Consider the following 13001-nt stretch of genomic DNA (forward strand, 5'->3'; position numbering starts at 1 on the left):
TTAAAAATGAAATAACTTCACTGGTGGTGTTGACAGAAAACTTAGAGATACCTCTTAGCAACATTGCCAATGGATGAGGCAAGCTGCTAAACCCGGGTGACATAGTAGGTAGAGGTTTCAGGGGCAAAGAAGTTAATTCAGAACGGATGTTACTCAACGATGCACGGCGTTCAGACTCGTTGTCCAATGGGGCAGAAATAGTTTGAGCAGTGGGGGTTTTCCTATTTACTTCTCCCTTAGGAGACTCTTCCTCACTACCTACATTCACTATGGTGGGTTGATCAGATTTGGGAGGAATTTCCCCAGTTAACAATTGAGTGACTTTACTAGACAATTCAGAAATAGTTTCAAGGAGCGTATTAGCTTCCTTCCTCTGAACGTCATTCACCTTTAGAGACAACAGATCATTAACTCTATTTGAAAAATGATATAGCCTGCCTTGCACACGCTTAATTTGATTAGGAGACGGATCATTTTCATCAAAAAAACTAACGACCGATGCTAGCCCAGTAATGTTCTCGACGATCGTGGAAAGAGAGTCATCAATTTCTTTCTCTCCCAAATTGGGGATGGAAATGGGCAAATCAAGGGAGTCTCTAAGCTTGTTAGTGTCGATAGCAACCGTGCCTCCAGATTGCACGTTTCTAATAGTTAATTCGTAGATCAACTCCTCTTTGCGCAAGTAGTTAAGGAGGAGAACATCGCGAGGGCCGGGCATGATAACAGAAAAATTTTGAAAAACCTCAATAAAAAATTTCCAGCAACTGAGAAAATGGTTAGAGTTCGGATCAAAACAGAGCTTAGCCGTCAAAAGGGGCTAAATTGAGACCCATTCAACCACGCTCTGCTACCACTTGTTACCGTGTTTTGGTGGTAGTTATGCATGAAAGAAGGTGCTGGGTGGTGAAGGGGTCTCAAGCTACTAAAGTGAAATTAATTTTAAAATTTAACAAGGTTATATTTTCTTTTCAAAATTAGGTAACAACAAATAGAACAGGTACTTAGTAGCCGAAACACGATTGGCAATTACATTTACATAGGTACCCCATTTGGGGCTTCAAAAGGTCAGAAACATAATTCTTGAGCCATGAGCCCAACCTTACAATGAACACCATACAACAAAGGGGCCGAAAACCCCCAAACATGCCAGAAACACCGGCTTCCAATTACATCCAAAAGCCTCCTTGAGGCAGAAACACAATTTTCAAAAAGGGCAACTTCCCCTAAAAATACAAGCCTATCATAGGCCACTCCGAACTCCACCTTTAAGCCGTCCTCAAAGGACATATACACAGGAGCAAAATACCCAATCTACTGAGGTCTGTTAAATGACAAGAAAGTTAATACATGACCTCTAAAATCACAATTTGAGAGGAGGCGAACTTGCACTCCTAATACACTTTGTCTTTAAGACCTATTTTGGCTCTAGGGCCGCTGATGCAAGGGCTAATCCCATACTACAGAGGTGACTTAAGAAACTACTAACTTACATTACTGAAGAATAGGTTGCGAAAAATAAGTTCACCTCAAACAATGTGAGTGGGAGCTCGAGAGGGTTAACACTCTCTATCCCAGTATGTCGCTTTACAAGAGAATAGAAGAAAAGAGAAGTTACATTTTAGGAAAAGGTTACATAGGGGAACGCTTAGAACCTGCCCCGAAAGTTAAACTGCTGAGCTGGCAAAGAAAAAATTTATTAATCGGCCATTACCTTATTGTTGACCGCTGCCGAGGAAAGAGGCGCTTCCCGCCTCCTGGTATGTACTTAATACACTGAAAGATGGAACAGAAGTGGCTCGGAGACCCTAAAATCAGCAGTTTAAATACTCTCGCAGAAAGTTCTAGGCGTTAGGGGAAAGAAAACACCCTCCCACAAAGATTTTATTGGGTAGGACCCCGCAACAGATTCAAGTTGGGGAAAGATACACCAGATTGGTCAGAAATTAATTGAAAAAATTCGTGATTGGATACATTCAAAACAAGGGGAAGAAAGGGGTAAATATTGCCAACTTAAACAATGACAGAAAGAAATTTAACAAAGAACAAACTCCTGAAATTAAATTTTCTCCAACAAAATAGTTCTTTGACTCCGCACTAGGGTGCACTATTGTTGATCTTCAGTAGTGTCCTCTAGAAGAGAAAGTTCACACTTCTTAATACAAGCAAGACAAAAGTACGTCGAAAATGACACAGTTCACAAACTCAAAATTTTCCAGGTAGTGACATCTTCTGAGAAATTTGGAAATTAAGACCGTAGATAAAGTTCAGACTTCCTCCAGAAGAGGAGTTTCAACTGGCGCAACTTTTAAATAAACGGTGTGGAGGTGTACCGCCCGGTACAATGCCTTTCAGGATTCAGTCTGCAAGCCTCTGTGAATTTACTAAACGTATCCACAATCCTCGATTTGCAACTAGTGTTGTGGCCTCATTTAGTTCTATAGCTCTTATCTTTAAATCGTTAGAAACCGAGTCTAACCATCGTCGCCTTGGTCTACCTCTACTTCTCTTACCCTCCATAACAGAGTCCATTACTCTTCTAGGTAATCTATCCTCATCCATTCGCCTCACATGACCCCACCACCGAAGCCGGTTTATGCGTACAGCTTCATCCATCGAGTTCATTCCTAAATTAGCCTTTATCTCCTCATTCCGAGTACCCTCCTGCCATTGTTCCGACCTGTTTGTACCAGCAATCATTCTTGCTACTTTCATGTCTGTTACTTATAACTTATGAATAAGATATCCTGAGTCCACACAGCTTTCGCTCTCGTAAAGCAAATTTGGTCTGAAAACAGACCGATTAAAGATAGTTTCATCTGGGAGCTGACTTCCTTCTTACAGAATACTGTTGATCGCAACTGCGAGCTCACTGCATTAGCTTTACAACACCTTGATTCAATCTCACTTACTATATTACCATCTTGGGAGAACACACAACCTACTTGAAATTATCGAAATGTTCTAGCTTTCTATCACCAATCTGACATTCAATTCTGTTGAATTTCTTACCTACTGACATCAATTTAGCCTTCGAAAGGCTAATTTTCATACCATTCTCATTGCACCTATTTTCAAGTTCCAAGATATTAGACTGCAGGCTTTCAGCACAATCTGCCATTAAGACTAAGTCCTCAGCATAGGCCAGACTGCTTACTACATTTCCACCTAACTGAATCCCTCCCTGCCATTTTATACCTTTCAGCAGATGATCCATGTGAACTACAAACAGCAAAGGTGAAAGATTACAGCCTTGTGTAACCCCTGTAAGTACCCTGAACCATGAACTCATTCTACCATCAATTCTCACTGAAGCCCAATTGTCAACATAAATGCCTTTGATTGCTTTTAATAATCTATTTTAATTCCATAGTCCCCCCAAACATCTTTTCCCTCGGTATCCTATCATATGCTTTCTCAAGATCTACGAAACATAAACACAACTGCCTATTCCTCTCGTAGGATTTTTCAATTATCTGGCGCATACTGAAAATCTCATCCTGACAGCCCCTCTGTGGTCTGAAACCACACTGGTTTTCATCCAACTTCCTCTCAACTACTGATCACACCCTCTCTTCCAAGATGCCAGTGAATACCTTGCCTGGTACACTAATCAATGAGATACCTCGACAGCTGTTGCAATCCTTCCTGTTCCCTTGCTTATAGATAGTTGCAATTACTGCTTTTGTCCAATCTGAAGGTACCTTACCAACACTTCATGCTAATCTTATTACTCTATGAAGCCATTTCATCCCTACCTTTCTGCTATACTTCACCATTTCAGGTCTAATTTCATCTATTCCTGCTGCTTTATGACAATGGAGTTTATCTACCATCCTTTCCACTTCCTCAAGCGTAATTTCACCAACACCATTTTCCTCCTCCCCATGAGCTTGGCTGTTCGCAACACCACCAGGAAGATTTCCTTTTACGTTGAGAAGCTGTTCAAAATATTCCCTCCACCTCTCCAGTGATTCCCTGGGGTCTATTATGAGCTCACCTGAATTACTCAAAACACTGTTCATTTCCTTTTTCCCTCCCTTCCTAAGATTCTTTATTACTGTCCAGAAAGGTTTCCCTGCTGCTTGACCTAGCCTTTCCAGGTTATTACCAAAATCTTCCCACGACTTCTTTTTGGAATCAACAACTATTTGTTTCACTCTGTTTCTTTCATCTACGTACAAATCCCTGTCTGCCTCGGCCCTTGTTTGGAGCCATTTCTGATAAGCCTTCTTTTTACGTTTACAAGCTGCTCTCACTTCATCATTCCACCAAGATGTTCGCCTTTTCCCATCTTTACACACAGTTGTTCCTAGGCATTCCCTTGCTGTTTCTACTACAGCATCCCTGTCTGCCACCCATTCACTCTCTATATCCTGGACCTGCTTACTGTCCACTGTTCAAAACTTCTCCCTGATCATATCCAGGTACTTCTGTCTAATTTCCTCGTTCTGGAGATTTTCTATCCTTATTTCCTTGCAGACAGATTTCACTTTCTCTACCCTGGGTCTAGAGATACTTAGTTCACTACAGATCAGATAGTGGTCTGTATCATCGAAAAATCCCCGGAAAACTCGTACATTCCTAACAGATTTCCTGAATTCGAAGTCAGTTAAGATATAGTCTATTATGGATCTGGTACCCGTAGCCTCCCATGTGTAGCGGTGAATAGCCTTATGTTTGAAGAATGTATTTGTAACAGCTAAACCCATACTAGCACAAAAGTCCAGCAAACGCTTCCCATTCCCATTAGCTTCCATATGTTCCCCACATTTATCAATCACCCTTTCGTATCCTTCAGTTCTATTTCCAACTCTCGCATTGAAGTCGCCCATTAGCACTATTCTATCCTTGCTGCTGACCCTGACCATGATGTCACTCAATGCTTCATAAAACTTGTCAACTTCATCCTCATCTGCACCCTCACATGGTGAATACACGGAGACAATTCTAGTCCTAATTCCTCCAATTGACAAATCTACCCACATCATTCGCTCATTTACGTGCCTAACAGAAACTATGTTGCGTGCAATGGTATTCCTGATAAAGAGCCCTACCCCAGACTCTGCCCTACCCTTTCTAACACCGTCAAGTACACTTTATAATCTCCTATCTCTTCCTCGTTATCTCCCCTTACCCGAATATCACTTACTCCTAGCACATCCAGATGCATCCTCTTTGCTGACTCAGCCAGTTCCACTTTCTTTGTTCCAAAAGCCCCATTAATATTGATAACTCCCCCATCGAATTCCATTTCATTCTCCAAGTTGTTTCCAAGGAGTCCCTCACCTATCAAATGGGAGTGGGACTCCGTTACTCCCATAGGTCCGAGGCTTGCTTAAAATGTTCTGAGCTCGATAAATTCATGAAGCAGGATGCTATCCTACTTGCACATAGTCCAAGTGAGGATCTCTCCTCTAACGGGTTATGGACCACCGGTGAATTGTATAGTCCTAGCCGCCTGAGCACAAGGAGGGCCAGGACTCAGAATATGTCCGAGATACCCACTCCCAATCCATAGCAACTGGCATCCCGACCACTTACTAGGCTACTCAGCCATTGCCCATGGTTCACGAACTAGGACGTGACTACAGTGACCCACACCATGAACCACGGGCATGTTATGTGTGAAAAAATTAAAATGGCAAAGAGTAAATTAGCACCACGGACAAAATAGAAGATCATTTCATAATAAAATTTCTCCACCAGCAGACTAATAATGGTCTTTATGAGAATGGCTGTCTTTTGTACCACACTGTGAAGCATTCAAAAAGACAGTTTCAAACAGGAAACAGTAATTTTTATTATGAATTAAGGAGCAACAGGATCTCCATATAGACAATGTAAGTATTGTTGAAATAGTAGAGACTCTAGTCAGGCAACAACCAAGGAGAAATCATGGGTAGTGTGAACTATGTCATGGGACCAGACTGAAGATTTTGCACATCAAAGGTAGTCCCACAATTTCTCACAATATTTTAAAAGAAGAATTGAGCTCAAGCAGATCCAAAGATATTGGGCACTTGCAATGAAAAAAAATGGGGTTTTTTTTTTCTTTTGGTTTCTGTGGGCCATCATAAAAATGATGGTTTACAAAATAAATATGTCAGTTCACTAACACCAAAGAAGGCAATGATGGTACTCCTTACGGGACCATCTTTTGGGTCATCTGCAGGATTCTTTTGAATGTATTACAGTGGCCCCCACCATAATATATTATGACAGTGAGCCATGTAAGAGTTGCTCCTAAGTAAATGAATGAGTGAGTGAGTGAGTGAGTGAGTGAGTGAGTGAGTGAGTGAGTGAGTGAGTGAGTGAGTGAGTGAGTGAGTGAGTGACTAAGAGGATACAAGTGAAAAGAATATTATGTTGAAACCGAGTTACACTGTGAGCACTTAACGAAATTTAAAGTATAGCTTTGACATATTTTTGCAGAACATTAACATTTTTTCCCCCTGCAAGCAAAGACTTTTTTTTTTTAAGAAGATCGTTACCTCTATTTTCCTACCTTGGGTCTAACATTATATAAAACTGTGACACATTTCAATCTTATCCAATAACCCATAAGGAGGTGTGTGGGTACTTTCTACCCATGGAAAAATTAATTATTAATAATTCTTGGTCAGATGGATATTTTGCTTTATTATAACCCTTGCGACCTTCCTAGTGGACTCTCCCAAACAGTCATTATTGCCTGATATTTTACTAGCATCCATGTTATTCAAGCTGGTGATATATTTGTATGTTGATGCCTGTCTTGAGTAATTTCTACCCTATAAGTTAATTGGAGTGAGTTTAATTTTTCCATTGCTTTATGTTCGTAGCTTGCAGTGGACAGGTTAGTTTAGCTGTAGAGTGGCATTCTCGCACAGCTACGTTGTAGTGTCGTGTAATGTAGTTGGATCGCTCATATTGATCCCATGTTTGTGAAAGCTGTTCAGTCCCAGTGAAATGTAGCAGTCACCTATCCATGCGGATTTTAGGCCTATGTTGCTTAACTAAGAATATCTCTGATTACGAGATTGTTAAAAGAGGTGAAATAGTGCCGGCTTAAGAGGCGCTATGCCAAGTGTATGGGAGGGTGGAGCAAAGAATGTAAAAAAACAGGTGCAGTTTAAATGCTATTCCAGTCAAATAGTGTAGTTCAGTTACGGCACAGACTGAAAGATGCCTCAAAAACCAGTGAATAGAAAATTAAAACTTTGCTTGGACTTATATACCATGCTGGTATGCTGAGATCAGCTTATATATTACAATACCAAGCGTGCGTCTTGATGGATTAAATAGTTTTACTGATGCAAAATTAAAACAGGTCGTTCCACTTTTAACAAGAAACTCCTAATGAATTCCAAACGTTATGATTTCTGACATATTTGACTCCGTATTTATTCATTCTTATTTATTCCACTGCAATTCAATAGTTGCCTGTGATCCAGAGATCTACTTTATTTCTAAATGGCAGTACGCAACTCTACTTAAGGCAGTGGAGGCCCCTCTTTCAACCGTAACGCTTCCCCTCAGTGGACACCTTCCTACATTGAGGCCACTGTATTTTCATTTTCCACCAAAGCCTGACTGGTGACCATGACTGATAAAGCCTCTACGGTTTGTCATCGTAGTTAGCTGGTTCAAGTCCCACAGGTGGGAAAAGTTTTCATCATCAGAATGTTGGCTGGCAGGGTAGGAAAAATGTTGGTACACATTTTCTAATCACTAGACTGCGTGCCAAAAACCTCGATTCAATTCCAAACCTCTCTACAGTGCTCATATGGAGTGAGGGCATATCACGCTGTTGATAGCAATTCGTCCCTCGGATGGGGACGTTAAGCCTTGAGTAGATCCCTTGGTTATTCCACAGGAGTAGGGTATGTGCTGTCGGGTTTTGCTCTTTCCCTATCTCATTATCATCATCATCATCATAATCATCATCATCACCACCATCGCTGCCATCACACATCCGGATGTATGGGTCACCCATGGGCGTCAACTAAAAAACCTCCAACAGGCCTCTCCAGAGGCCACACATCATCATCATCATCATCATCATCATCATCATTCACTACCAAGACTTTCTCCGAAAGTAACAACAAGAAATGAAGAGCAAAAATGCAGGACGCTGCCCAGAGACATTTGCCAGCTTAGGACATTCCAGTTTATGACACTATCATTCTTGTCCAGCAGGACATGGTGGAGAGTGCTTCTTCCCTTTACCAAACATGAGATACCTGCTTTATGCACATTGTTTTATCAAACAATCAAGGCATGATGACTAAAGTGAAAATAAAATTCAGGATCCAGATAGATGATTTCTTTAATCAGGGCTTCAGGAAGGTGAAAACGGGATGGAAGAAGTACACTGAGAGATGATACCACTTTTCAGATAGACTGCTCAACTACTTCATTCTAAAATGTCAAACTCTCTGACTGCCCCGTGTTCTTCTTTTTTCTCCCAAAAATATTATTGGATGTGTTTTCCCTTTGACCATAAGATTCAGAAATAGCACATATGGTATAATTATTATAATTCATCCGTGTAGTACTCTCATGGAAAGAATATCTCTTACAACAATACTTACCAGAGGAAATGTGGAGATTATAAGGAACATCATTTCCAAAGCTGATTCTCTGCCTGGCTTCAATTCGTAGCTCAACTGAGAGATATAAAAGGTTATGTGCTGCTCCAATTTGGCTCCCAATGGGTAGTCCATTAAGAATTGGTGAAAAACCTGAAATAAGCAGAGGAATTATCACAACTATTTAATTAATGTCAAAAGAAGTGATGATGATGATGATGATGATAAATATTTATTTATTTCTTAATCTGTTTACCCTCCAGGGCCGGTTTTCCCTCAGACTCAGCGAGCGATCCCACCTCTAACGCCTCAAGGGCAGTGCCCTGGAGTATGAGACTTTGGGTCGGGGGATACAACTGGGATGGAGGACCAGTACCCGCCCAGGCGGCCTCACCTGCTATACTGAACAGGAGCCTTGTGGGGGATGGGAAGATTGGAAGCGATAGACAAGGAAGAGAGAAGGAAGCAACCGTGGCCTTAAGTTGGGTACCATCCCGGCATTTGCCTGGAGGAGAAGTGGGAAACCACAGAAAACCACTTCAAGGATGGCTGAGGTGGGAATCGAACCCCCTCTACTCAGATGACCTACTGAGGCTGAGCGGACCCCATTCCAGCCCTCGCACCACTTTTTAAATTTTGTGGCAGAGCCAGGAATCGAACCCGGGTCTCCGGGGGTGGCAGTTAATCATGCTAACCACTACGCCACAGAGGCAGATAATAATAATAATAATCATAATAATACTAATAATAATAATAATAATAATGATGATGATGATGATGATAATAATACTCTGAAATATGCTTTCATGTACAACCTAGAATATTAAACATGAGTCCTTTGTATTTAAGTTGTGTAACAGGAGACAAGCTGCTAGAAAATTTGACATTTTGTGAAGATCTAGTATCACTCTCTCACCACCACCACCACCACCAAAAAAAAAAAAAAATCTCAGTTTTTAATTTTATTTACTGTCCATAAATATATACAATATGAATGTTATAAATAGGGAATGGATTTTTATGAAAATAATACCATTCTTCTTCTTCTTCTTCTTCTTCTTCTTCTTCTTCTTCTTCTTCTTCTTCTACTTCGTTTAGGCCTACGATGGACCACGTGGTTCTTAACTCTGGTGAGCCCTTTTCTTCTTCTTAGCCCAGTATTCCTTCATTCTAGCGCTATGGATGTCTTTTCTTTCTTGAGTCCATTAAATAATACCATTATTTTATGTAAATAAATGTTTTCAATTTGTCTGCTATTTAGTTATCTCAAAATCTTCCTGCAGCAAAAACAGATTGCATTCATGACATACAGTATCAAATACAATAAAAATTATGTGGAAGTAGACAGTTTGAAGGACATAGATTACTATGTTACTAAGCCATTACAGAACAGTGTTCTCAAGATCCTGAAGTATGTTGCCTAAACATATAAACAGAACTTCTGTGTGCAATTAAAGCAACTGATATCAAAGTTGTTGGTGAGACCGAACCTTTTGGAGAAATCAGCAGAGAATTTAGGGATGGTCCCTATTGCTCCTATCATCAAACTAGTGACAATCATGGATTCAAGATGGTATTTTTCTTGGAAATATTCAATAGTAAGTTCATAGATAAGTCTCCTTTCTGAGTCAACTTCTTCAAGCTGGCTCTGATAGGTCTCAAATCTAATGGTGGGGTCTATAATGTATCCATGTGTTGAATGTGGCTGAAGGCAATGATGTCAGCCCATCTACTGCTGCCATCAGTAGAGAGACCATGTACCTTTTCATTCATATTAAACTGCTTCTGTCTCAATGTACTGGCAGTGGATGATCTGTTTGTATGATGATGTGAGTTCCACAGAAGTTCACCACGTGGACAGGCTCCCAGAACATGGGCAAGTGTTTGTCTCTCTCTGAGGCATTACCAACAGAGGTCGTCATTATGAGATCTGCCTGGCATATTACACACAGCTGACACATTTGCGGTCATTTTAATGCCTTCTCTCCATTCACTGCATGACAATCCTTGGTGTTCGATCCATTTGCTGGCTGGAATGTACTACTTCAACAAGAGCGCCTCTTTCTTACTCCAGTTCTCAATGCTGCTTAAACAAGAGCACCCCTTTCTTTCTCCAGTTCTCAATGCTGCTTAAACAAGACCATCTCTTTCTTACTCCAGTTCTCAATGCTGCTTAAACAAGAGCACTTCTTTCTTTCTCTAGTTCTCAACGCTGCTTAAACAAGAGCACCTATTTCTTACTGCAGGAGGAGGAGGAGGTAGCAATGTCCACTTCACATCGCCCATTTTCAAAGATTTCTGAATAGTATGCAATTTATGCCTAAATTTTCTTAAATCTGATATTCCTCCTCTCTTACAAATTGATAAGTACAGAGCTTGGATAGTTACTTACAAAATAAACACATTTTCAAACACAAGAAAAAACAACATTAAGAAATTATATGCCCTGTTTATTACAAATAAACACAAGGAAAGATCATGTTGAAATGTGAAAATAAAAAATATGTGGGTAAGCATGGATGGATCACCAGACTATAACAGTAGAAAAGTGGAAAACATTGTGGTACGTGTGCTAGAAAAAATGAAATAATTTTTAAGGGGTGTTTCCTATTCGACTAGAAATGTGCAGTGAGATCTGCAATGCTATATGGTGCAGAAACTTGGTTAACAGTGCAGTGGCAATGTAAGCAGATGGAAGTATCTGAAATGAAAATACTGACATGGATGTGTGGGGTTACAAGGAAAGACCACATCAAGAACACCTTTTATCAGGCAAAGTTAAGGTGACTAAAATATCTAGAAAGATCCAAAAAAAGGTGACTGCTCTGGTATGGCCACAGTAATCACAGGGATGAAAACTATGTGGGAAGGAAAATGTTTAACATGGAGGTGAAAGGTAAGAGGGAGAGGGTAGACCCAGAATAAGATGGGTGGATTGCATGCAGGAAGACATCAGGGAAAAGCAGTTAACAGAAAATGACATTTGGGGCCAAGGAAAATGGAAACGACAGAAACATCAACCGCCATGAATGGGAAAAGACAATGACGAAGAAGAAGTGTTTTCTATTAGAACACAGAGAAATGTCAGCAATGATTCATGTAACAATGGCTCGCTTACTACGTTGGACAAATACCAACGCTTTTGCTGTCACTATCACCACCATGAAATAGAAGTTCCGTCACCTGAATGTTCATTGTGAAGAATATCCAGAACAGTGTAGGCAAGTGAGTGTATGTTTCGATACAGAGTATTAATTCATTCAACTTCCAATGTTAAAGCACTTTATTTGGAGGACTGAATGAAGGAAGAATCTGCAGATTAGCTAGTCGACTTGGATAATTGAATTGAATAAAGAAAAAATTGAATAAAGACCAAACTGCAGCGGTAATTCAGTGCTATTGTTGAGAATAAGTGAATAAAATACAACACACAGTTCATTTTCACTAGGAGCGAAACATGAAGAACCATGGTTTACTTGAAGAATCGTCTGCTTGGGTCTTCATAGCGGACTATCGCTTGCAGTTCACTTGAAAACATTTTAATTTTTTTTCCATCTAGAATGGAATTGTTACTGAGTGGGGAAAAGTTTTGTAACGACCACATTTTATGCGGAGAGCTGACTGAAGGAAGAATCTGTAGGCTAGCAAGTCGATTTGGATAAGAAAGCAATTAATATGAATAAAGTTGCTGCCACCAACAAGTATATGATGTAATGGGAAGGTGACGACTCTATTGTACCATGTATCGAATCACTGTATCGAGTCAGCAATGTGAAAGGTATCGAATGAATCAAACCAGTAAAATGAAACAATGTCTCACCACTAATCAAGAATTTCATCCTCAGCATCATTCTTTTAATTCAAAATTTTCTGCTTTTCTGCAGCGCTGTTCACTGAACAACTACTGTCACTTGCCATTTATTAATACTTGACGAGTGCAAAAATATGCTTGTAAAAAGGTGGTTTATTGCTGTGTAAAAAGAGGGAAACTGTACACAAGTGTCATCTATTGAAAGAACCAAGAACTCCTTGTTAATATTGTTCTGGTTATGAGAAACAGATTCAAAAGTACTGCGTGACCCTGAATGGGTATAGTTTTCTATGAGCCACAGAGCCTGAGCATGCGTAACGTCAATACACAATACACTTCTATAAGAAACAAGGTTAACAATTTTTGACTAATACTGCCACAAGTAGTACAGTTTATAGGAGTCATAGGGAACACATGTTCACTCACAAGCTTCTAAAAGGTATCAGATTGGTGCACCTTTAACATCAGTTCCATAACAAAAGCACCCTCTCATGTCTGAACTCCATTAAACTCAATTTCAAGTTTGCACTAGCTTCAAGATGGAAATTTTAAATTAAAATTGTAAGGATTTATGAAGATCGCCCTGTCTATTTTCTTTATAGACTGTAAAGCCCCACTCT

General features: G+C 40.1%; 1 protein-coding gene across 1 annotated transcript in view; it reads right to left on the minus strand.

The window, feature by feature from the left end:
- LOC136874515 (small subunit processome component 20 homolog) overlaps positions 1-13001 on the minus strand; it is a 278038-nt gene that overhangs the window by 61723 nt on the left and 203314 nt on the right. The window contains exon 29 of the mRNA XM_068227773.1: positions 8574-8723. Coding sequence (XP_068083874.1) covers positions 8574-8723 — 150 coding nt within the window. The remainder of the gene's footprint in view (positions 1-8573; positions 8724-13001) is intronic.

The sequence above is a fragment of the Anabrus simplex genome, chromosome 5 (genome assembly GCF_040414725.1).
Source record: "Anabrus simplex isolate iqAnaSimp1 chromosome 5, ASM4041472v1, whole genome shotgun sequence".
NCBI lineage: Eukaryota > Metazoa > Arthropoda > Insecta > Orthoptera > Tettigoniidae > Anabrus > Anabrus simplex.